This window comes from Phoca vitulina, unplaced genomic scaffold, assembly GCF_004348235.1.
Source record: "Phoca vitulina isolate PV1807 unplaced genomic scaffold, GSC_HSeal_1.0 scaffold2, whole genome shotgun sequence".
In the NCBI taxonomy this organism is placed as follows: Eukaryota; Metazoa; Chordata; class Mammalia; order Carnivora; family Phocidae; genus Phoca; species Phoca vitulina.
This window is the reverse complement of record NW_022589705.1, coordinates 18,351,884-18,374,718: the sequence shown is the minus strand read 5'-3', so window position 1 is coordinate 18,374,718 and position 22,835 is coordinate 18,351,884. Positions and strand designations below refer to the sequence as shown.

The 22,835-nt window shown below is 37.5% G+C and overlaps 2 protein-coding genes across 2 annotated transcripts in view; one reads left to right on the top strand and one right to left on the bottom strand.

Moving 5' to 3' along the window:
• The first annotated feature begins 151 nt into the window (after nucleotides 1–151).
• On the top strand, nucleotides 152–20,921 carry TRMT13 (tRNA methyltransferase 13 homolog). Its single transcript, XM_032422727.1, has 11 exons — nucleotides 152–367; nucleotides 3,172–3,218; nucleotides 3,307–3,373; nucleotides 8,316–8,378; nucleotides 8,569–8,638; nucleotides 8,793–8,899; nucleotides 9,247–9,414; nucleotides 11,321–11,393; nucleotides 16,502–16,576; nucleotides 19,869–20,301; nucleotides 20,602–20,921. Exons 1-11 carry the CDS (start codon nucleotides 221–223, stop codon nucleotides 20,795–20,797), a joined length of 1,446 nt encoding a protein of 481 aa, XP_032278618.1. The 5' UTR covers nucleotides 152–220; the 3' UTR covers nucleotides 20,798–20,921.
• LRRC39 (leucine rich repeat containing 39) overlaps nucleotides 20,838–22,835 on the bottom strand; it is a 19,931-nt gene continuing 17,933 nt past the window's right edge. The window contains exon 9 of the mRNA XM_032422738.1: nucleotides 20,838–21,078. Coding sequence (XP_032278629.1) covers nucleotides 21,023–21,078 — 56 coding nt within the window. The 3' untranslated portion in view covers nucleotides 20,838–21,022. The remainder of the gene's footprint in view (nucleotides 21,079–22,835) is intronic.

The window sequence follows — 22,835 nt, the reverse complement described above, 5'->3', positions numbered from 1 at the left end:
CGGGGAAACAGAAACAGAGGGAAGGCGGGGGAGATTTGAACCTCGTCAGCCACCATCAGTTTCTTCCGGTTTTGCAGAGGATGGGGAGGCAGTTCCGGGCATTAACCTGCGTGGCGGGACGCGCGGCAGCCATATTTGTTAAGGGAAAGGGGACCCGAGGGGAGCAGAGAACTTTTCTTCTCTTCACCAGATGCTTGCCACCCCAAACGAAGCCTGAATTATGGCGGCTTCTGGGCCGGCCCCGCACACGACTGACTTTCCGGCTGAGGGTCGGTGCAGTTACTATGTGGAAAAGAAGAAGCGGTTCTGCAGGATGGTGGTGGCGGCAGGGAAAAGATTCTGTGGGGAACACGCTGGAGCCGCGGAGGTCTGGTATTGCCCTACCCTGTGGAGAGTTGGACATAAGTTTCTTGGTCCGGCAACTCCCCTCTGACAGATTTCTGCTTCTGTTCCCTGGATTTTCCAGCTTTTCCTGTACTAAGCGCGGCCCTGCCCTCCCTAGGGAGCGATGATGAGCCGTAGCGAAGTGCAGTGTTTCTCGCACTAAATAGAGCGCCAGCAGTGACCCGTTTATTTTGATACTAACTCATGGTAATGGTAGACCTAAGTTTTACTCCAAACTACCGCCTCATACTCCGCCCAGCCTCCGCCTTCCCGATGAGAAAAGGTAGTTTAGAAAGAATAGTGATCAAAGATCCCAAGGTTTCACTAATTGTGTTCTGATTGTTTTGTGAATAATAAGAAACTTTTAAAAAATTTTATTTAGACGTGCAACTCTTTAACTATAGAGAACCAACATGGTTACCAGAGTGGGGAGGGAGGGAATGGGTGAAATAGGTGTTGGGGATTTAGGAGTGCTCGTGTGATGAGCACGGAGTGATTAAAAACTTAAAAAAAAAATTTAGAGTACAGTCTTTTGAAAGCAACTTGTAACTGCTGAAAGGAGGAAGGAAAGATTTAAAGTCATGTAAGAATTGACTTTCCTTTTAAAATTGAAAACAGGAGGCGTACAATTTTGTTTGAGAATACTGTTTGAGAATACGTATAATTGTACTGTCAATATAGAGTTGACCCTTGGGACGCCTGGGTGGCTCAGTCGGTTAAGCGTCTGCCCTGGGCGGGGGTCATGGTCCCAGAGTCCTGGGATTTAGCCCCCCATTGGGCTCTCTGCTCCTTGGGGAGCCTGCTTCTCTCTCTCCCTCTGCCTCTCACCCAGCTTGTGCGCGCGCTTCTCTCGCTCTCAAATAAGTAAATCTTTAATAATAAAAATACATACAGTTGACCCTTGACCACGTGTTTACATGGATTTCATAAACACAGCACAGTACTATGAATGTATTTTCCTTATTAAGACTTTCTTAACACTTTAGCTTTATTGTAAGAATATAGTGTATAATACATACAACAAAAAATATACATTAATCAGCTGTTTATGTTAGCAATAAGGCTTCAGGTCAACGGTAGACTATTAGTTAAGTCAAAAAGTTTTTATTTATTATTTATTTAAAAAAATTTTTTTTTATTAGAGCAGGAGCAGGGGGGAGAGGGAGAAGCAGGCTCCCCGCTGAGCAGGGAGCCCGACTGGGGGCTCATCCCAGGACCCTGGGGTCATGACCTGAGCCGAAGGCAGACGCTTAACCAACTGAGCCACCCAGGTGCCCTGTCAAAAAGTTTTTAAATCTCGGGGCGCCTGGGTGGCTCAGTCGTTAAGCGTCTGCCTTTGGCTCAGGTCATGGTCCCAGGGTCCTGGGATCAGCCCCGCATCGGGCTCCCTGCTTGGCGGGAAGCCTGCTTCTCCCTCTCCCACTCCCCCCCCTGCTTGTGTTCCCTTTTTTCGCTGTGTCTCTCTGTCAAATAAATAAATAAAAAATTTTTTAAAAAGTTTTTAAATCTCATTTTTTGTGAAGTCAAAAGTTATTTGCCGAGGAGAGTGTCGCTGCCCCTCCCCCCCTTCAAGAGTCAACTGTATATTTTTGTGTATGTGTATTTCTTTGGGATATATATGATAGAAAAATAAAACTAAAAACGAGGAGCAGAATGCTTGTAGAAGAGGAACCTGTTTAGTCAGTTTTAGAAACCAAATAGGCAAGCACCTGGTTTCATGCCTTCTCGATGTCCAGTATTATTTACATTATTTCCTTAGATGTTTTATCCTGGGCAATATCCAGTACAGATCAGCCCCGAGACCTCCTTCATCTGCTACTGCCCATCATAGCCATAACTCTACTTCATATTTTGATAAACTGATAACTTGCCTAGAGTGAAGTATACAGAAACAAATATATACTTGTTTTGGAATGTGGGAGACCTGTGTCTTATGGTGAGAACTCTCTGAAGTATACCTACAGTTGTATTGAGTGGTTTTGAGGGGACCAGCAAACATTTCTTGATCAAAAAATGAGATTTATAAAATAACTAAATAAATAAAATTTTTAAAAGTGAGATTTATGGTAGGAGAAAGTTTTGTTCTCACTCTAAGACCTTATACTTGACCTTAACGAAACATCTCAGAGATGAATGCAGTTGGTGACAGTGGTAGAATATGCCTAGTTCCTTACAAGATCAGTATTCCTGGAGAGGAAGGAATGTTGTTATTGGTCCCTTGAAGAAAAATTGCAGAACATCAAGGGAAACACTTTATATGGCACGATTTGCTTTTCAACTGTGGGTGTCCTACTGAATCTGTGATTTATGATCTAATTGGGTGTTATGCTTCCATCTTTTTGTCTTAAGTATCATATATAGCTGAGACCACTTGTACGCATTTTTACCCGCTGGTTCTTAACTGAGGGTGATTTTGCCCCCCAAGAGACACTGTAAAATATTATTTTAAAATAATATTATTATAAAATAATAGTGCAAATTATAGTCGATGCTATCATAGATTAGAAATTCCATATGTAGGCCTTCTCTATAACGTATTTGAAGCTATAAACCCTTGTTGTCCAAAGCATTTTTGCTCGTATATACAAAAACTAGCTATTTTGGAGATTTTTGTTGTTAAACTCTATGACCTTATTGTACCAATGTTTTACTAATGTCCTTTTAAGGTTTCCTTACCTTGTTTTGGGAATGCATAAACTTATGATTACACTGACGTTATATCTAGTATCTGTAAGCAATGAACTTGATATTTTTCATCCAAGTCAATATATCATCTTTCTTTATTAGGAAGAAAATGCTCGGAAAAGAATTCTCTGTCCTTTAGATCCAAAACAGTAAGTATGGGTCAGTTAAGGGTTTTTCTATGCTAGAAAGAATAATTGTCACAGGTCTTATTTTAAATAATTTTCTCTTTAAATTTAGCACAGTATATGAAGATCAACTAGCAAAGCATTTGAAAAAATGTAACTCAAGAGAGAAGCCAAAACCTGTAAGTGTTTGATCAGTAAAATTGAAAGGTGAAATGTGTGGTATGTAATGCTTATATATACTTAGTTGATTACAAATGTGAATACTTAACAAGACCCTAGCCTCAGAAGGCTTGAATGTGGTAAATGCATTTGAGTATATATATAGGACATCAGACCGTGAATCCACTTATAACCCTAATTCAGAGAATAGAATTTTATGCAACAAGTGTATTGTTTAGAGAGTAATTTCACAATTTATTCAAAATACTTACTGAGTGCTTACTAAATTTATTTCAATAAAATATGGTCCCAGCCTTCAAGGAGTTTATTTGAAACTGGTAAGTTAACTTGTAAATAATGGATCTTAATAAGTTCAATGAAAGAAGTAACTACACATGTCATAAGAGCGTGTACTTGTATAAAAATTAAAATTATATCCAAGTGGTCAAGAAAAGCTTCCTAGAGGGAATAACACTTGAACTCAGTCTTGATTTGGCAAAGAAAAGGAAGAAGAGTCCTTGTAGGTGAGAAGAACTATATTCACAAAGGCAGAAACTGGGAAACCACATTGAGTCTTTCAAAAAACTCGGACTGTATTCTGAAAGATATGGGGAACCCTTGAAAGATTTTAAACTAAAGAACGGTGTGGTCAGATTTACCTCTTAAAAAACTTTCTCTCAGAGCAGTGTGGGAAGATGGCGTGGAATTAGAAGGACTAGTTAGGGGCTGTTGCTGAAATCCAGGTGGGACATGATAAGAGACTAAATGAAAGAGAATGGAAAGGTTAGGGAATAAATACAAGAATTATTTAGGTAGCAGAATCAAAACGTGGTGACTAAAAGCTGAGAGTTGGATATGTGAGTCTGAAAGTCAGTAGAGTGGTTAGTTTGGAAGTCAAATACATACAAGTCATAGGTAAAGCCTTGGATTTTTAAGTTACCCAGGGTAAGAGATTGGAAGGGTGGGGGAGGAACTTGTTTATTCAATAAATACCGAGCACTTATGCCAGACATCGTACCAAGCACCCTGCCTATAAGAACATTACAGTCTTGGGAGAGATAAAAAATACAGTATTATGTGTTTAAAATTGATTAAATACAGAGTGCTATGAAAGAAGAAAGGAGGAGAACCTAACCCTTTTTTGGAGAAATAGGGGATGAGAGAGATGGGGAAGGAGTCAGGGAGGCTTCTCTGAAGGAGTGTCATACAATGAGACCTACGGGTCAGAGGAGAATCAGCTAAGGGCGCCTAGGTGGCTCAGTTGGTTAAGTGTCCGACTCGATTTCAGCTCAGATCATGATCTCGTGGTTATGAGATCAAGCCACGAGTCGGTTTCCACACTGGGCATGGAGCCTGCTTAAAATTCTCTCACTCCCCTTCTGCCCCCGCCTTTAGAAAAGGGGGAGGGGCGGTGGGAGGAGAATCAGCCAGACAAGGGGGAAAAAAACACATATGTAAGTACCTAGAAGTGAGAGAGTTGATAGCTTTATCTGGGACTGGGCATTGCACATGATTGGTGTATAGAATATAAGGGGAGAGCTGAGTGAAGATGAGATAAGAGATAGCCACAGAATAGAGTATGAGACTCTAGGTGACACTGACATCAAAGGCTGAGCTGCTCTTATCCTCAGTGGGCTTTTGGCATTTCAAGTGGGATAGTCATGTCCTGTGTATTTCTTTTTTTTTTTTTTAACATTAAATGAACATTTTAATAGCAAGAACATCTAGATTACAAAAGCAGGTAGCATTGGCCACTAGGTAGCCACTTATTCTTTCATGTAGCAATTGATGTGACATTAATTTATATATATGCATAGTAGCTTCATTTAGTGTTCCTTACTCATGTAACATTAAACATTAAATACCTATATATTTTAGGTATTGAGGATCAACTGAAAACAAAAGAATTTGGTGGAGTTTACGTCCATGGAGAGAGAACCAAAAAGTCAAATAAATATATGTATAATGTCAGGTGATTAAAAAGAAAAAACATGAAAAAGAATACTTTGCCATATATCTCTAGATTTCATAATATTTTGTTGGATAGCAACCAGCCCTAATTAAAACAAAATTTTTTAAAGTGAGTTTCTTTCAGAATTACATTATATGTTATCTGTGGGCCATTATGGGTCAGCTTCAGCTCTGGGTTTGTGTCTTCATTCTGGGATTCAGGCCAGATTATGTGGGTTTTATGACCAATTTTGGAGATTTGGGCTTTTATTTCAAGAGAGGAAGCATGTCCTGTGTATTTCAAAGCATCCCTGTATTTAGTATTCCTGGCCTCTGAGCAGCAAATGGCAAAGGCACTTGTGAGGAATATGAAGGATCTGAAGTGTAATCTTATTTTCCAGCTAACAAATTAGCCTGCCACAGGTTTGTGGATGCTGGCAGAAGAGACTCCTAGGTCAGAGACAAAGGACTTCATTACTCACTGCTCAGCAAGTAACATGGGCTTCTTGCCTGCATCGATTCCCCTTGTTCCTTAAGGTCCATGGAGTCAACAGGGCCTAGGTGAATGCTGCACAATGTTGTGCATAGCTTATGTCACAGCTGAAGAACCCCAAGTTTAGGAAATACATTTCTTTTAAAATGAGCAGTAAAGGGGCACCTGGGTGGCTCAGTCAGTTGAGCATCTGGCTCTTGGTTTCAGCTCAGGTCATGATCTCATGGGTCATGAGATCCGAGCCCCACATTGGGCTCTGTGCTCATAGGGGAGCCTGCTTGAGGATTCTCTCCCTCTATCCCAGCCCCCACTCACATGCATGCTCTTTCTCTATCTCTCAAATAAATGAATCTTTAAATAAATAATAGGGGCTCCTGGGTGGCTCAGTCAGTTAAGAGTCCGACTTTTGATTTCGGCTCAGGTCATCATGATCTCAGGATCATGAGATCGAGCCCCACGTCAGGCTCCGTGCTCAGTGCAGAGTCTGCTTAAGATTCTTTCCCCTCCTCCCTCCCCCCTCCCTCCCCCTCAGCTCCTCCCCCCTTGTGCATGCATGCTCTTTCTATCTCTAAAATAAATAAATAAATAAATAAATAAATAAAATCTTTTAAAAAATAATAATAAAATGGGTAGTAAGGAAACCTGCCTGACCTCTGTTCCATAAATAGACATTTCTTTATTATACTGTACAGGCCTGATCTGCTCTGGGAGACACTATTTCTGTCTTCCAAGACTGCTTTGTATACAAATGTCCTTGAAAAGAGAGTCTGGAACAAAGGTTGTCAGTGTGTCTTGCTTCTAACACTTGCAGAAAATTGAGAGACCCATGGAGAATTGTCTCCCAATAGCACCTCTCAGTCATTTTGACAATAAAGTAGCCCCATACATTTCCAAATGCCTTCCAATTGAGAACCAGCTTAGGTCAAATGACATAAGCTTAACAGGAAGTATTTTTACATTAAGATCTGTAGAAGAAAAAAGATGACCACCCCAGATAGCCCCTTAGTAAAAAGAAAGAATGTTGCCTTTACTTTCAAGTATGCATGGAGATTAGCTAATTTACCTAAGTGCCAGGTTTTAGTTAAGGCAAACAGGTGGAATACATGTTCTGGGAAAAGTTTGAGAGAAGAGGTGAATTTATTAAAAATGGAATACCCCCCAGGGGCACCTGGGTGGCTCAGTCGGTTAAGCGTGTGACTCTTGGTTTTGGCTCAGGTCATGATCTCATGGGTCGTGAGATCAAGCCGCGAGTCTGGCTCCATGTTCAGTGGGGAGTCTCTTTGAAGATTCTCCCCCTCTGCCCCTCCCCCACTCACTCTCACTCTCTTTCTAAAATAAATAAATCTTTTAAAAATTCTGCATACCAAATGAAAGTAAATTGGTGATAAGTTTCTCCAGTATAAATAGTTTTCACATTTAAAAATTTAGTCTACAACACAACTTACCTGGAACACTCTTGGCAACCATTTTAAACTAAGAGTACATCAAATTATAATAGTTGTAGCTAGTTTTCTATCATAGCTTTGCCAGTCATCCAACAGAACATTATAATACCGGCTGTCTTCACCTGTTCCGCTTAATCATCAGTTTCCTTATTATCCATATAAGTAAAGGCAGCAACACGCAGTCCGCATGTTACCCTTATGCATAACAAAAGCCCATTAGTATGCATAAAGTCCCAGGAGTAGTTTTTACTTTTAGAACAGGATTTGTAGAAATAGTATTATTTTATTCTTCTATATCTACATGGTCCAATGTGGTAACCACTAGCCATGTGTAACTATTTAAATTTGAACTAATTAAAATGAAATTGAAAATCCAATTCCTCAGTCACACTAGCAGAATTTCAAAACTAGTGGTTACCATGTTCTCCAGGGAAGATATGGAATATTTCCATCATTGCAGAAGGTTCTGTTGGACAGTGCTGATCTAGATACTTATGTTGAATCTTTCTCTCTGAAGATACACTAGAAAGATCTTACTATGTTAATTTAAACAACATAGTGTCATAGTACATTTCTATTTTTTATTTTAATCAGAATTTTAAAATAGAAGAAATCAGACCTAAACCATTATAATATCGTATCTTATCTCTATTTTTGGTCATGCTGCCTGTCTGATAAACAGCCATGTGTAGTTGGTACTTTGTTGTTTTTACTGTAACACCATAAACAAAACTGACAGAGTCCTAAGTCTATGCTATAGGCAGGTGAAAACGTTAGTAAAAATTACAAACAAATTTCTTTAGACTATAAATGTTTATTCAAATAACAACATGAATATATGATTCATGAACATAGAAATTTTTGTCTGTTCTGTTCTCTACTATGGTGAGTCCTCAGCACTAAAACAAATTAAGGACCACAGTAGGTGCTCAGTAATTATTTAATTCATAAATGGGAGAAAGGGAGGATGGTGGGTACAGAGTATGGGAAGAAGGGAAGGACCAGTTTTTCACCTTAATTTTTGTGAGCTCTTCACATTAATAACAGTATTGTTGTGGTTTTGTTTTTATTAAGGACTTCTTTATTCAAGATATTAACGCAGGCTTAAAAGATGGAACAGAAATACCTGAACAGTTAGTAAGTACTTGACTTAATATTTAATTTTTATTTAAAAGGTGTCTGTGAACTATTTCTGTGAATAAGCTGTGTTCCAGTTTTTGTTAGAATAAATTAATTGTTTTAAATTTAGAATACATTTTCCTATAGAATCCATATTATTAGTGATGGTTAGTTCCCAGACAAGCTGATGCCCCATTTTTGTATATAGGTTCCAATTTCTTCTCTCTCTGAAGAGCAGTTGGAAAACTTAATTAAGAAATTGAGGAAAGCAAGTGAAGGTAAGTGTGCCTACAGTTGTAAGTTAAAATTTTTAGAATAATTAGGGGCCACATGAGTGATACAAGTGTGGTTAACAAGATGTTACTACCATTGTTCAGAGCCCCACATTTTCATGTTTGGTTGCTTAAGCTATTGTGCTTATATTTGGCACAGGTTTGAACTCTACACTTAAAGATCAAATTATGTCCCATCCAGCATTGCATGATGCCCTTAATGACCCTAAAAATGGTGATTCTGCAACCAAACACCTGAAACAGCAGGTATGTTTAGGCCATAGTAACTATACTAAAATTGCCCTTTTTTCATTTGTCAAAAGCTAACATTCTTTCTAAATATAGTTCTTAGTGAGATTTTGTTTAGTTTATCTTACGGGGAACAGAATCTTTCCATTTCAAAAAGTATGTGTAAACATATATTAAAAACTTTTGGCATGGATATGGTTCTGAGTATTGTGTGTTAGAAATTTCAAAGCAAGGGAAAAAATTTAAAGCCAAACAAAAATTATCAATGTGCACATGCTGCCTTTTGTAGAAATTACCTTGCTATTTTCCCATTCAAGCCAAATGTGTTTGCTCTAGTTTATAAAATAATCTTGTGAAGTTTGCAGGCTTCTATTTTAGGTAACATTGAAAAATTAAAGTTACTTGGTCCAAGAAGATGCTTTGTCGAGTTTGGAGCAGGAAAGGGAAAATTATCTCATTGGGTTGATATTGCATTAAAAGATGCTGAGAAAGTTCACTTCATCCTAGTAGAAAAGGTGACCACGAGATTCAAGGTAAGTGAAATCATGGCAGTGTATTAGTAACCAAACTTTGTTTGCACTTTTCTTGTTAAAAAATGAATGATACTCAGAAACATGTCTCTTAAAATTATTTTTTGGTGTTGATTTGATATGGCTTTTTATTCTTTTTATTCTAATTATATTGATAACTTAAACTGAAGATAATTTTTTTAATCTAAATTTTAATAGCCCATTGAGCTGAGTTCTTAAAATTATTTGCAGAGACAAGAAATATGTGGAAAGGGCCAAGCTCAAGCTAGGTGCCTGTGCCACCTACTGACTCTTCATTCAGTGAATATTTATTGAGCGTACCATTAGGTACCGTGACAGACATTGGGTAGATAAAGTCAAGACAAGGTCCCTATGCTCTGTTACTGATATTTAGAAAGGAGAGACAGGCAAATTAATGATCATAGAAAAGTATCAAAGCATGAAAAAAATCTGCACAGAGTACAGTATGGTTTCAAAAGAGGGAGTGACATGTTTTATTGTAGGAAAAGGATGCAAATGGCTACATCGAAAAGGTGATGCCTGAGTTCTATCTTGAAAGGAGAACTGGTGTTTCCTAGATAGAGGATTTGAGGAACAGTGTAACCAAATACCTGAAACAACAGGGAAACATGGAAACACTTCTGTGTGATGGGAATGCATGGTCCCAAGTAGAGTTCACTGGTGAGGAGATGGGAGAGTGTGGCTAGACTGGAAGGTGTCCTCTTTCATGCCAAGGGAAGGAGTTTGACTTTAACCTGCTAAATGCTGGGGATTCCATGGACCAAGATTTAGTTCTTGTCTTTGAGAAGCTTATATCTAGTGGGGCAGACTTAGGAGTATTTTGGTTCCATATGCTAAGTCTCTTATGATAATGGTAAGTACCAGAAGCCATAGGAGCATGAAGATAGAACACCAACCTCAGTGTAGTGTGGGCCAGGGAAGGTTTCCTGGTGGAAGTGACAGCTGAGAGGAGATTGAAAGAATATGTAAGAGTTGCTGAAGAAAATCAAAAGGCTTTTGAAAAGTTCACCCTAGCAGTACCATTAAAGCTCTATCAGAGGAGTCTGAAACTTGAAGTAGGGAAATTAATAACAAGATAATTATTATCCAGTAATCCACGTAAGAAATGGGCCAGAGCTAAGGCTGTTGCACTGGGGATGGAGAGGAGGGAAAGAGTATGAGAAACGCTAAGATTTTGGAAGCAAGGAGACTCAGTGATTTATTAGTCATTAAGAATGAGAGAGGAGTTATTTCAGGTGACACTTTATGGCTTTAAGTGACTGGTGGTACATTTTATCTGAGATAGGGAATATAGAAGGAGGAAGAGGAAGAATAGTTTTGGGGGGAGCAATGATGAGTTCAGTTTTGAATGAGTTTGCAGTTGAAGTAGAGCTTTCTAGTTCACAGCTAGTTATGTGTCTGGTGCTCATCAAAAATATCTGGGCCACAGTGTCGATTTGTAAGTCAAAGGCACATGGACATAGATCAGAATGGTGGTTGTGATCTTTCAGAGAGAGTAAGAAGAATGATAGAATATACCAAAAATAGTATATTAGGGGCTAACAAAGGCAACGGAGCTGGCAAATAATCTTAGGTTAGTCACTTAACATCTATGAACCTTAGTTCCTTCATGAGTGAATTGGGAAGTTTTAGAGTTAAAGGAAATAATTATACATAATAATTTATAAAATTTTCAAGCCTTTTAAAAATGTATGATATTGTTATTTTGGAGTTTTCATCAAAGAATATACAATCTTAAATTTTTTAACTAGTGATTCTGTTTTTTAAGTATTAAAAAATAAGATGGGAAATTATTTCCTCTGAATTTTGAAAACAAATAGAAATCTTTTTTTAATTTCATAAAGTAAACATAAAAAACTATTGTTATGACAGTGTTCTGTTTGTGCAGGTAGATGGCAAACACAGAAAGAAAAATTCAGTATTCGAGAGACTTCAAATTGATATTCAACACTTGTGTTTGAGTAAGTTGTATAACTTTCGGTTGCCCTATCATAAATCATAGAAGTTTCAAATTCTGAGGGTTGCTTAGAAACCCAGTCATGCAGAACAGTGCTTCAGGGAAAACAAAATAAAATTAATGCATTGTTAATATAAAATGTTATATCTAACATCTGATTAAGTGTAAATTGAATTAGGGTTGGAACTTTTTAAAAATGAGGTTTCAGTATCAATTAGAAATGAAGTGTCATATTAGGAAAGAGTTTAAAAGTTTTGATTATTATGTCCCTACATTATTTCTTTGTCCTTTTTAATTATGAGTCTGTTCAGGGGTGCCTGGGTGACTCAGTCAGTTGAGTGTCCAACTCTTCATTTTGACTTTTATCATGATTTCAGGGTTGTGAGATCGAGCCCTGGCTTCAGGCTCCATGTTGGACATGGAGCCTGCCTAAGATTCTCTCTCTCCCTCTCCTTCTCCCCCCACCCCAAAAAGGCTTGTGCCTTCTGCCTATAATTAACATGACTTTACCTAAACTGTTAAAGAAATGAGATAGTTCTTTGTCCAGCTGATGGTAAAACATACTTCCTAGAATTTTAAATTGTACCAGTATAATTCATCTCTGTGGAAGTCACATTTCATACACACACACTCCCTTCAGTCATACTCTTTGTGCCTTTTCTGTACCTTTTTATAGTTTTTCATAATTAATATAAACATATCCTAGTAACTTCCATCCACTAATTAATACAGCTTTGTGAAGCAACCCAGCATTTATATTATATATATATTGCTGTATTTAAAACTATTTAACTGAGGGGGTGCCTGGGTGGCTCAGTCAGTTAAGCGTCTGCCTTCGGCTCAGGTCATGGTCTCAGGGTCCTGGGATCGAGCACCGCAGTGGGCTCCCTGCTCAGCAGGGAGCCTGCTTCTCCCTCTCCCTCTCCCTGCCTGCCTGCCCGTCTGCTTGCTTGTGATCTCTCTCTCTGTCAAATAAATAAATAAAATCTTTAAAAAAAAAAAAACTATTTAACTGAATGTATTACTTCTCTGACATTGAAAATCCTAGACACGTTTTTATGGTATGTGTTGAATTCTTATTAAGCATACTGAAAAGTTGGCCTATCATATTTTTTAAATAGTTTCTAGATCACTCTTCTGGGCCCACCATGTGCCCCCATTCCATAATTTTAAACCAAAATAAGAAAGATAAGAGAGAAAGGAGCAAATATCTACAATCTAGTTCAATACTGCCCTTTTAGAATTTACATTAATTGGAAAATCTTTTCCTGCTAAGCAGTGACTAACTAAAAATATAGCCACCAGTGAAAATGTGAATTTTAATCTCCTGACCTCCATACTTCAGTTTTTTCTTAATATTTAAAATAAAAGACTTACTTAATGACATACTGAGAGTGCGTAAAGGTAGTTTTGAAATGAGGAGAAGGTGACATTTATTTAAAGGACTTCTCTTCCTTTCTGGGTGGCAGGGTTAGAATTGACTACTCATCACTTTAGGGGAAGAGAAAGAATAGGAAGTATCTATTGAATGAGTTTACTGCAGACATCCCCATCCCCTTTCTTTTTTCCTTGTTTTTTGTTTTTCTTTTTTGGGCTTTTATTAAAGTTAGATTTGTGTGTTTAAGAGTCAAATAATTCTACAAGTTCTCAAGTTGTTTTAAAAACAGCACCAGCCACTTCCTCCCTGCCATGTTTCTCTCTTCGGAGCCAACCACATTTACCTCTTATAGGTGAATTTTGTTTTTGCTGCCCGCCCCCCTTTTTTTCCCCAAGCATTATCTACCGGTTTTTCCCAATGGAAGATGAAGATTTTCTACCCCTGCCCTGCCTCAAGTGCAGACACTTCCCATTCCTCATCTTTCTAATATGTATTAAATGATTAAATCATCATTTTTGATCATTGGACCATGTAGTAAATTACTTTTTCCTGTATAACTTTTTATTGTTTGCTAAATTAATGATTTATAATTTTATTTACTTGGTCTTTTAAAAATGTATTTGTCGTAATACATTCATCAAGTATTCTGTTAGTTTCTGTCTTCCTGAAAAATTCTCCCCTGTATGCTTCAGACATGTTCCAATCAAGACTGGACTTCTCCCCTGTATGCTTCAGACATGTTCCTAGGGCACAGTGATCAACATAAAACTCTCTTCAGTCTCATCCTGGGGATTTCCTTCACTCTCCTGAGTGGGAATTTCTTTTTCCACATCTTTTCCTGTATCTTCCTCTGTTGATACACTCTTTTTGGGCAGACCACCTAGTCCTATAGCTTCCTAAGAAACAACGCATTACAGATAAATTTGAGACCTTGCATCATCCAAAAACATCTTTTATTTTACACTTGACTTGGCTGGGTATTTGTATTTCTAGGTTGAAAATCATTTTCCTTTAGAATTCTGAAAGTTCTATCCCACTAGTATTGTTTAAAAGTTCAGTGCTATTCTGAATCTTGATCCCTTGTACTGGATCTGCTTTTTTCTTGAAATGTATACGGGCTTCTCTGTCCTTAGTGTTTTAAATTTTCAGTGATATGCCTTCATATGGTTATATTTTTACCCATTTTGGCCTGACTCATTTATAGCAGTGGTTTTAGTGGAGGCCACTTTGTCCCCCAGGGCACATTGGCAATGTCTGAGACATTTTTGGTTGTCATAGCAGGGGGCATGCTGCTGGCATTTAATGGATACAGGCCAGAGAGCCTGCTAGACCAGAGGCCTGCTAAAGATCCTATACGGTATAGTAGAGCTCCCCACAACAAAATTATTGGGGCCAAAAAGTCAATAATACCAAGGGTGAGAAATCCTGATTTAGAGATTCTAGTGTTCTCAGCTTTCTGGGAAATTGCCTTGCATTCTTTCTTTCATAATTTTCTCTGTTCCACTTTCTCTTTTCTCCTTTTCTGGAAGAATTCGTATGATTTAATTATTAGACCTACTGGGATGGTTTTCTACTTCTCTTGACATCTCTGTGTTATGTCTATTGGTCTTTTTTATATACTTTCTAAAATTTCCTCAACTTAATTTCTTCTCTCATAGTTTTAATTTCTAAGATGTTTTTCTCTGAATTTACCTTTATTGTTATATCTTGTTCTTTTTTTTCTTTAAGTTTTTATTTATTTATTTGACAGAGAGAGACATAGTTAGAGAGGGAACACAAGCAGGGGGAGTGGGAGAGGGAGAAACAGGCTCCCCGCAGAGCAGGGAGCCCGATGTAGGGCTCGATCCCAGGACCCTGGGATCATGACCTGAGCCAAAGGCAGACGCTTAACAACTGAGCCATCCAGGCACCCCATATCTTGTTCTTTTTTATAATTATAATATCTTTCTGAGGATATTAATAATAGTTTTTTTAGAATTATTCTCCCTTCGTAATCTGTTTTCACCAATTTGTTCTTTTCCATTTGTTTTGGTCTCTTGACTTAGAGGCTGTCCTCAAACATCTGGTGCTCCTTGATGGTGTGTTCTTAGGATTGAGGGACTCAGAGCTCTGAGTCCTTAGGTGGAGTTGTTGACTCTGAGCTCCACTTTGGGGTGATCTGCCTAAGATGTGATCTTTCCTCTTGGGCAGATCAGATTCCACAGAGAAGACTCTTCTGATCGCCTACCTAGAGAGTAAAGGTCTGATTACCAACATCTTGGGACCCGGACCCAGTGGGGAACAAAAGCTAGGGAAATTAGTATGCACACTCACTGACTTCTGCTATTTTACCATACTTCAACTTTGAACTTCCTGTTGTCCCTCAATCCACTGTCCTCCTGTTCTACTTGCTCCAGAGAATTAGTCTAGTCTTCCACCACATGGGAAACAGGTAGTCACCAAGGTGGGGATCTGACTATTTAAACAGACTTTTCACCAGTACTCTCTATTGTAGCTACTCAGTTCTACTACCTGATCCCCCCAATTCTTGAGCCTTTTGAAGATTTGTGGAATAAATTTGGTTGAGTCACAGCCTTTCCCACTTTTGTCTCCTTTTGTCCTCTCTCAGATCTTGTGAGTTTATACCTTTTTAAAAATCCTTCTATCCTCATGTTGGTGGAAGTTTTAGGAGGGAGTAAACTAGATATTTGCATTTAATCTACCATCATTTCCCAGAAGTTCCTCTGCTCTATTTTCTAAGCCCAAAGAAAAAGGAGAGAGGAAATGAGGTAATTTTCAAGCATAAAGCAGAAGGGCTTTCTTAGACATCCTTTCCCTTCACCCTACTTGATGGTGAGTTTCTTGAACTACCTTAATTTAAACTTCTATATTCCCTGACAGAGGCAAACTGTTCCACTTGGTTCCATTTTCTCCTGGCATGTAATATACTAACATTTGAAAGCAAGCAACAGAAAAGTTGAAATACTTACTAAGTACTTCCATTGGACTGTTCACTGTGCTAGATGCTGTAGCTGGATTTGTAGGAGGAAGCATACTTTTCAGAATCTTACAAAAAAGAAAATAAATAAGGGTGGGATGGAGGCCATAACTGTGATACAATACATCTTACTGCATTACCTTGTGGACCTTTTTTTTTTACCTTTTAAGGACTGTTATGAATCTTTTCTTTTTTTCAAAACAATGTGAAAAGCTAAGATAATATCTTATTTTTGAATATCAAGATACAGTAAAAACTATAGTTAATTGTAATACTGAATATAGTATTTTATAATATATATTGGTTATGTTATTAATATGTGTTTATCATATGTATTATTTGTTCAAAATAAATCTTCTAGCAGGGAAAGCTTTGAGTTCTTTTATCAATGAGTTAATAATATTTAGCAGAATAGGCTTATACAGGGGAAAGTCCTGAGTCAGAATAGAAGAAATAACATTGGCCTAAGAGTCAAGAAACTTTAACTCAGAAAGAGAGGCCTCCCCTAGGGGCGAGAGGGAAAGAAAAGGGAAAAAAAGAAGAAACTTGAATTTTAATTCTGGCTGGTCAGCAGCCCTCTATGTTGCTTATCAGGTCATTACATCTGTGAGTCTCTTATTCCGCAGCTATAAAGTGAGAAGTTTTTGTTTTAGTCTCTCTCGGCCCTTAAATTCAAAGATTTAAATTAGTTCTGTCTTTTTGTTAATGTCTTATCTCACAGGAGAGCTAACTCGGTTCTCATTTCCTTTTATTTCAGATAAGATTCCTTTGCTAAGCAAAGAAAAACTACCTGTGGTAGGAATTGGAAAGCATCTGTGTGGTGTGGCAACAGGTATGTAAACATACTAATAATGTCTAGATGAACACATTAAGTTTTAGCTTAACATGGTCCCAATCTTTGAAATAGTCTCTTGAGTAGTTTATATCATCTATGCTTACAACTGATTAATCTTTATCATAGCACTGGCCCTGTGTTAGATCAGATATATAGTTTTTTTATTTATCTGCTTATTTTGGCCATTTTGCAGGATGAATTAAGAGTGTTATGTGTAGGGGCGCCTGGGTGGCTCAGTTGGTTAAGCGACTGCCTTCGGCTCAGGTCATGATCCTGGAGTCCCAGGATTGAGTCCCACATCAGGCTCCCTGCTCAGCAGGGAGTCTGCTGCTCCCTCTGACCCTCCCCCCTCTCGTGCTCTCTCTCTCATTCTCTCTCTCTCTCAAGTAAATAGATAAAATCTTCAAAAAAAAAAAAAGAGTGTTATGTGTAAATACTGAGTCATATGAGACTAAAAGCTTTTTGGGTTATATTTCAACCAAAAAGGAAACAAATCCTTTATGGAAACTGTATGATTTTACCCCAAAAGCTACTGATTTTTTCAAGAAGTTGCGTGGGAAGGACTCTGAAACCTCTCCCACTAGAAGATGATTATGTACCAGGATTCTGAGGAAAATGAAAAAAGAAATGTCAGATAAAAAAACCTAAGATGGGGGCGCCTGGGTGGCTCAGTTGTTAAGCGTCTGCCTTCGGCTCAGGTCATGATCTCAGGGTCCTGGGATCAAGCCCCACATCGGGCAGGAAGCCTGCTTCTCCCTCTCCCACTCCCCCCGCTTGTGTTCCCTCTCTCGCTGTATCTCTCTCTGTCAAATAAATAAATAAAAAATCTAAAAAAAAAAAAAATACCTAAGATGTCTTATCTTAGCACGTCCATCTGTCAGGTGTAGCATGGTAAGGTAGAAAGAGCATGGGCTTTGAAATTGGATAGTCCGGAATTCAGCTGTGCTGTGTAACCTTGGCAAATTACTTAACCTTTCTGAGCTTTGGTTATCTCATCTGTAAAACAGGGATAACATATAATTTACCAGGTTACATGTAAGTGTCTAGCACATATTAGTGCACAGTGAATGTTAACTATTGTTACATCTTCCTGGCTCCTATTGGTTTCATCATCTCCCATACAGGGAACTCGGAGCCTCCATAGACATTATTCAGTTTGGCTGGGAAATGGCTTTGAGTATTGTATATTTATGTTGTCCTTCATAGTTTTTAAGATGACATTCATGTACCTTATCTCATTTGACCCTCATAAGAGCCTTCTGGCATAAGGCAGTTCTGTCCTGGGGAGGGGAAAAAAGCACACTCATTTACTCTTACCTATCTGACCCAAGTTTCTCAGAAGTGTAATCTATATTGGCTATTTTTCATTGTTCCACACACTTTCCCCTCTTGATTCACTGTGTGAATTCTCCCTTCATCACTCTATTGTTATCTTACTGAAAAATCTCTGCTGCAGTTGCTTGCCCCTTTTTTTTTAATTAAGTAACCTCTACACCCAAAGTGGGGCTTGAACTCAGGACTCCGAGGTCAAGAGTCGCACGCTCTTCAGCTTGAGCCAGCCAGGCACTCCAGTTGCTTGCCCTTCTTGAAATTCAGTTTCCTTCTCTATTGTAACATTCTTCTTTCCTGGTTCTTCTACATCTATGCCCTTCTTTCTCTCATGGTCTCCTTCCACTACCTGTTCTTTAATTACTAATATTTAGACCCCTTGGCTACACAGCTAATATGTCTTTCCCTTTAAAACTTTGCAGTAGTTCCTAATACTTACAGCGTAAAGTCCAAGCTCTTTACCAGGAGGACCGGCTGTCAGTCTGGCCTGTGCCTTCCAGCCTTTGCCGCTTCCTGCCTGCAGCTCTGCTGGTCAGCAAACTGAAACCCTGTGTACTTTTCCCATGTACTATACTCTGTCAGTTTCTAATTTTCTTGGTGTTTATCATAATTGCATCCGCATAGCTACCTTACGGTATTTTAATTATTTTTTTATTATATAATTCTAATTCTCCCACTTTGCTGTGAATTTGTTGAGCACAGGGGAGTGTGCTAACACTTTGGTTGGCATATAATAGAAACAGTAAGCATTTGAGTGAATGAATGAATGATCTTGACCACCAATTTGCTGTGTTTCCTGGTCCCTTTCTTTGGTATGTCACGTTGTCCTTTAAGTTCTTTGTAAAAGGAGGGGTTAAAATAGATTGTTAAAACTCCTTCTGATTCTAAAATTACTTCATTCTTTTAATAATTTTTCTGGTTATTCATGTTTCTGAAAATCATTTACTTAAGTCAAATATAAATAAAACTGACTGAATATATTTTGTCAGAAAACAATAGCTTATGAAATAGATTAGCTATTCCTTTCTCCCAGTGTTTATTGACTTCAACTCATATATTGAATTAAATTTACTAGTGAAATATTAAGTCATTTAATAGTCACTGGTGACATCTTAGGGTAATAAAATTTTAAAATATATATGTTTTTGATTGACTAGGCACAGCATGCTGGTCTAATCAGACAGGAAATACCATTTTTACAGTATATATTTGGGGTCTTCCAAATATTGTCAACCATAGAGCAGTCTTCACTGGGAAATAGTCATAGTCATCAAAAAATCTACTTGTTTAGCTTTTAAGTTTAAATTTTTCTCTTTAATGTGGAGTACATCCACCTCGAAGTTTATGTGTATAATCATCGTTACATGTGCAAAGCTTGCACGTGAAAGGCATTCAGTAACTAATTGCTGAATGAATGCATAAATACTGTAAGCCTGCTCAGTGAGGCCTACTTTCCACAGAATGACTCCCTCTTACCAACTCTTCAGCTCATCAGGATTTGCTGTGAACATCATATGTTTCAGGACTGACACCTAACATCAGTCTAAGCAGATGCCTTTCCCCTCTATTCTTTCTTTGCTTTGGGTTTCTTAAACTCAAAACTTCCCTGGCATGTAAGTGTAGATCAATGATTTTTTTCTATACAAGTCCTTTCCTCAGCTAGAGTAGGAGAAATGAGAGCCAAGTTGAGTAGTTGGACTAAAGTTTTTACAGACTGTAGACCTTAACCTTCAGCCAGTTGTTTGGGGAAGTAGAATAAATCATTAGAGAAAATGAGATGCTAATGAGAAAACAGCAAATATGAACAAAATTGATAATTCATGGAAGAGTTATTACAAGTATAAAGCTAAGCAGGTTTTTGTTGTTGGGATTTTAGAAACCATACTGCTGAATAAATGTAAAAAAATACTTATTTTTAAAGATGATGTGGTTTGGGGGGGCCACATAATTGTGTTTGCAGATCTTGCATTACGATGTTTGGTTGAAACCTATGCTGCCAGTTGTGAGGAAAGGAATGAAGAACCTTTAGCCAAACGCATAAAGAATGATAAAACAGAGAAAGAAATTAACACTTTGGCCAAGGAAGGAAATGAGAAAAATGTCCCAGAGAAGTGGAGCCCTGTGGCTGGCATTGTTATTGCACTCTGTTGTCACCACAGGTGTGATTGGAGACATTATGTGGGCAAAGAGTATTTCAGGGCTCTAGGCCTTGGAGCAGTGGAATTCCACTACTTCCAGCGAATGAGTAGTTGGGCGACTTGTGGGATGCAAAAAACATCTTTGGAAGCCTCCAATCTTACCACAAAGAGAAAAGATAAGCAGAATGGTGACAGTGAAGAGCATGATGACAGGGGATGCAGAATCACGGATGAAAGCACCGAGAGTGTCCCTGGGTAAGTGACTACTTGGAAATGCATGACACCGGGGCAGAGATGTTTTGTTATTGCTGGACTTTCTTTTTAGATAAATGTCCCCAAAAATCTGTCCATGAACATGCATTTTACCATCCAATTTTAGAATACATTGAAATATACTTTTATTGTGGCAAAAATAAAACATATCTTGGAAGCATGGGACATAGCACCTAGTATATTACAGGTTACTTAGGAACTTATCAATAAATAGAAGTGACTAAAATAATTTTTTGTAAACTTTTACAAATTTTAACGATGTTTTGTGATTATTCGGTTTAGGTTCCTTACTGTTGAAGAAAAGAAGAAAATAGGGCATCTTTGTAAATTGCTGATTGACCAAGGCCGAGTGGAGTATTTACAGCAGAAAGGATTCAGTCCTGCTTTACAGTATTATACAGATCCTCTGGTATCTTTGGAAAATGTATTGTTAACTGCTTTACCAAATCATTCTTCATCACCAGAAACAACTGCTTAATGGAAAAGAAATTGTGAACATCTGTCTTCCACCAAAAAAAAATTTTTTAATTGTATTTTTATATTCATGAAATATAGTTTACGTAGCAGAGATAATGAACTTTAAAAAATGTTGTGGCCTCATTGAACTTCGGTTATAGCTTTGTTTTTTACTTAGAAGTCCAAATGTTAGCAAATTCACCAAATTCTCAAAGTAATTCTCTTCAGCAGGGCATCTTGAGTTATATTATCCATCAGTATTTATAGAGATTGGTAAAGTAGTTGAACAGTTGACTTGGTTATCTGAAACACACATAACACATCAATACACAACTAGCACATTAGCTTTCCTATTTGTATTAATTTTGGAAATTTATTTAGTACTTTTTACTTCTCAAGTTCAAGATGTATGATCAGTTGTCCATTTGTAACAAAGGCAAGTCTGAGAACTTGGCTTATATATGGATTTTTTTTGGTCCATTCCAATCTGGAAAGGATAATCTATTGTGATTTGTTTTTCCTAATGCAAAGAAATTCAGAGATGTTCATAATCAATTAATGAATTCACCTTCAGATTTCCAGAGCCATACATGTATTTCTGAATTTATCCATGACAAACAGCAAAAGTGAAGAGATAGTTTTCAAGGGAAATGAACTGTTTCACTTCATTTTTTTAATTGAATAATTATCTAGTTCGAACTTCCAAAAAGATAACTTATAAGCCTCATTCACAAATTAAATTGAAATTTGCAAATAACTTCTGAAGTTAATTAGGTATCATATCTTTTAAAAGGACATTTTTGTACATATAAGCACAACTATAAGTATATTCTCCCCTGTTCGAGAAAATAATTTGGAATAAAATGGAAATTAGATAATGAAACCAAAACCACCTCACACTTAGGCCTTATTTAACTCATAAGCAGTTTCTATGCACAAGCAAATATTAATCCAAACATATGGTAAGGACTGTTACTGTCTTCATGTTATCCTTCATTTATTTCTGTCTTTATTTGTAAAAATTGTCTTAATCATTGGTACCTTTGCCAAGACAAAGATCAGAATTAATAATTTTAGGTACTATAATGATATTCTTAGGTAACTTTTTTATCCTATAAATAGATCTATGAGTACATGAATTATAAAATAGAAGCCTAGCCCATTTTTAGTTCCTGCTTTTCTGCTTTAATCTCCTGTTTTATGAGACTGCATAGGTTCAGATCCTGCCCTACCACCTCAGTGTATGACCTTGGGCCACTACTTAATCTCTTTGTGCCTCGATTCCCCTTTTTAAAATGAGGATGATGAAGATAATAATAATACTACCTACCTCACAAGGTTTTGTAACAAATGAGATAACACATGTAAAATGCTTAAAACAGCTCCAAGCACAGTGTAAGTACTCAATAAATACGTTAATAATTCTAATTCACAAATCTATTTTTAATGACAATAGGCAAACTTGGTTTAATTATCTCTGCTTAAGTTGTAACCTTTTTTCTCTTCTTGTAAGTTCCATGTCAAATATTATTAAAGTAAGGTAGTTTGATTGATTATTTCTAAAGTTAATTACTCATGCTGCCCAATCAAGAGAACATAAATAAAGGGTAATATACATCATTCAATAATTTCCGTGATTTTACTGGGTCAGGCAATGCTAATTGGTGTCATACAATCTGTTCTGCATCATTCAACAATTTATGCCCAGGAATAAAAAATATTCTACAACAGGCATAATCTCAACTATGTTTCACAAAACATACACATACACACAATAGTTAAACTGATAATAGTCCTGTGCCCATTTAGCTTCATGATGTTTCTGACAATGGTACCAAGTATTTTATGGGCGGATAAGCTTACCCTTCAACAAGCTATAGGTCAAGATTCTTTTTTTCCCCAACCTTGTTTACTTTCCTTAAGATATCATAAGAAAGTAACTATGTGGGATATGTATATTGCTATTCCTTGACCTGCCAAATTTTATAGGGATAGCAAACCCCTTCTTGAACTTTCAAATTCACCTACACAACTACCTCTTCCCACATGTCCCACAACCA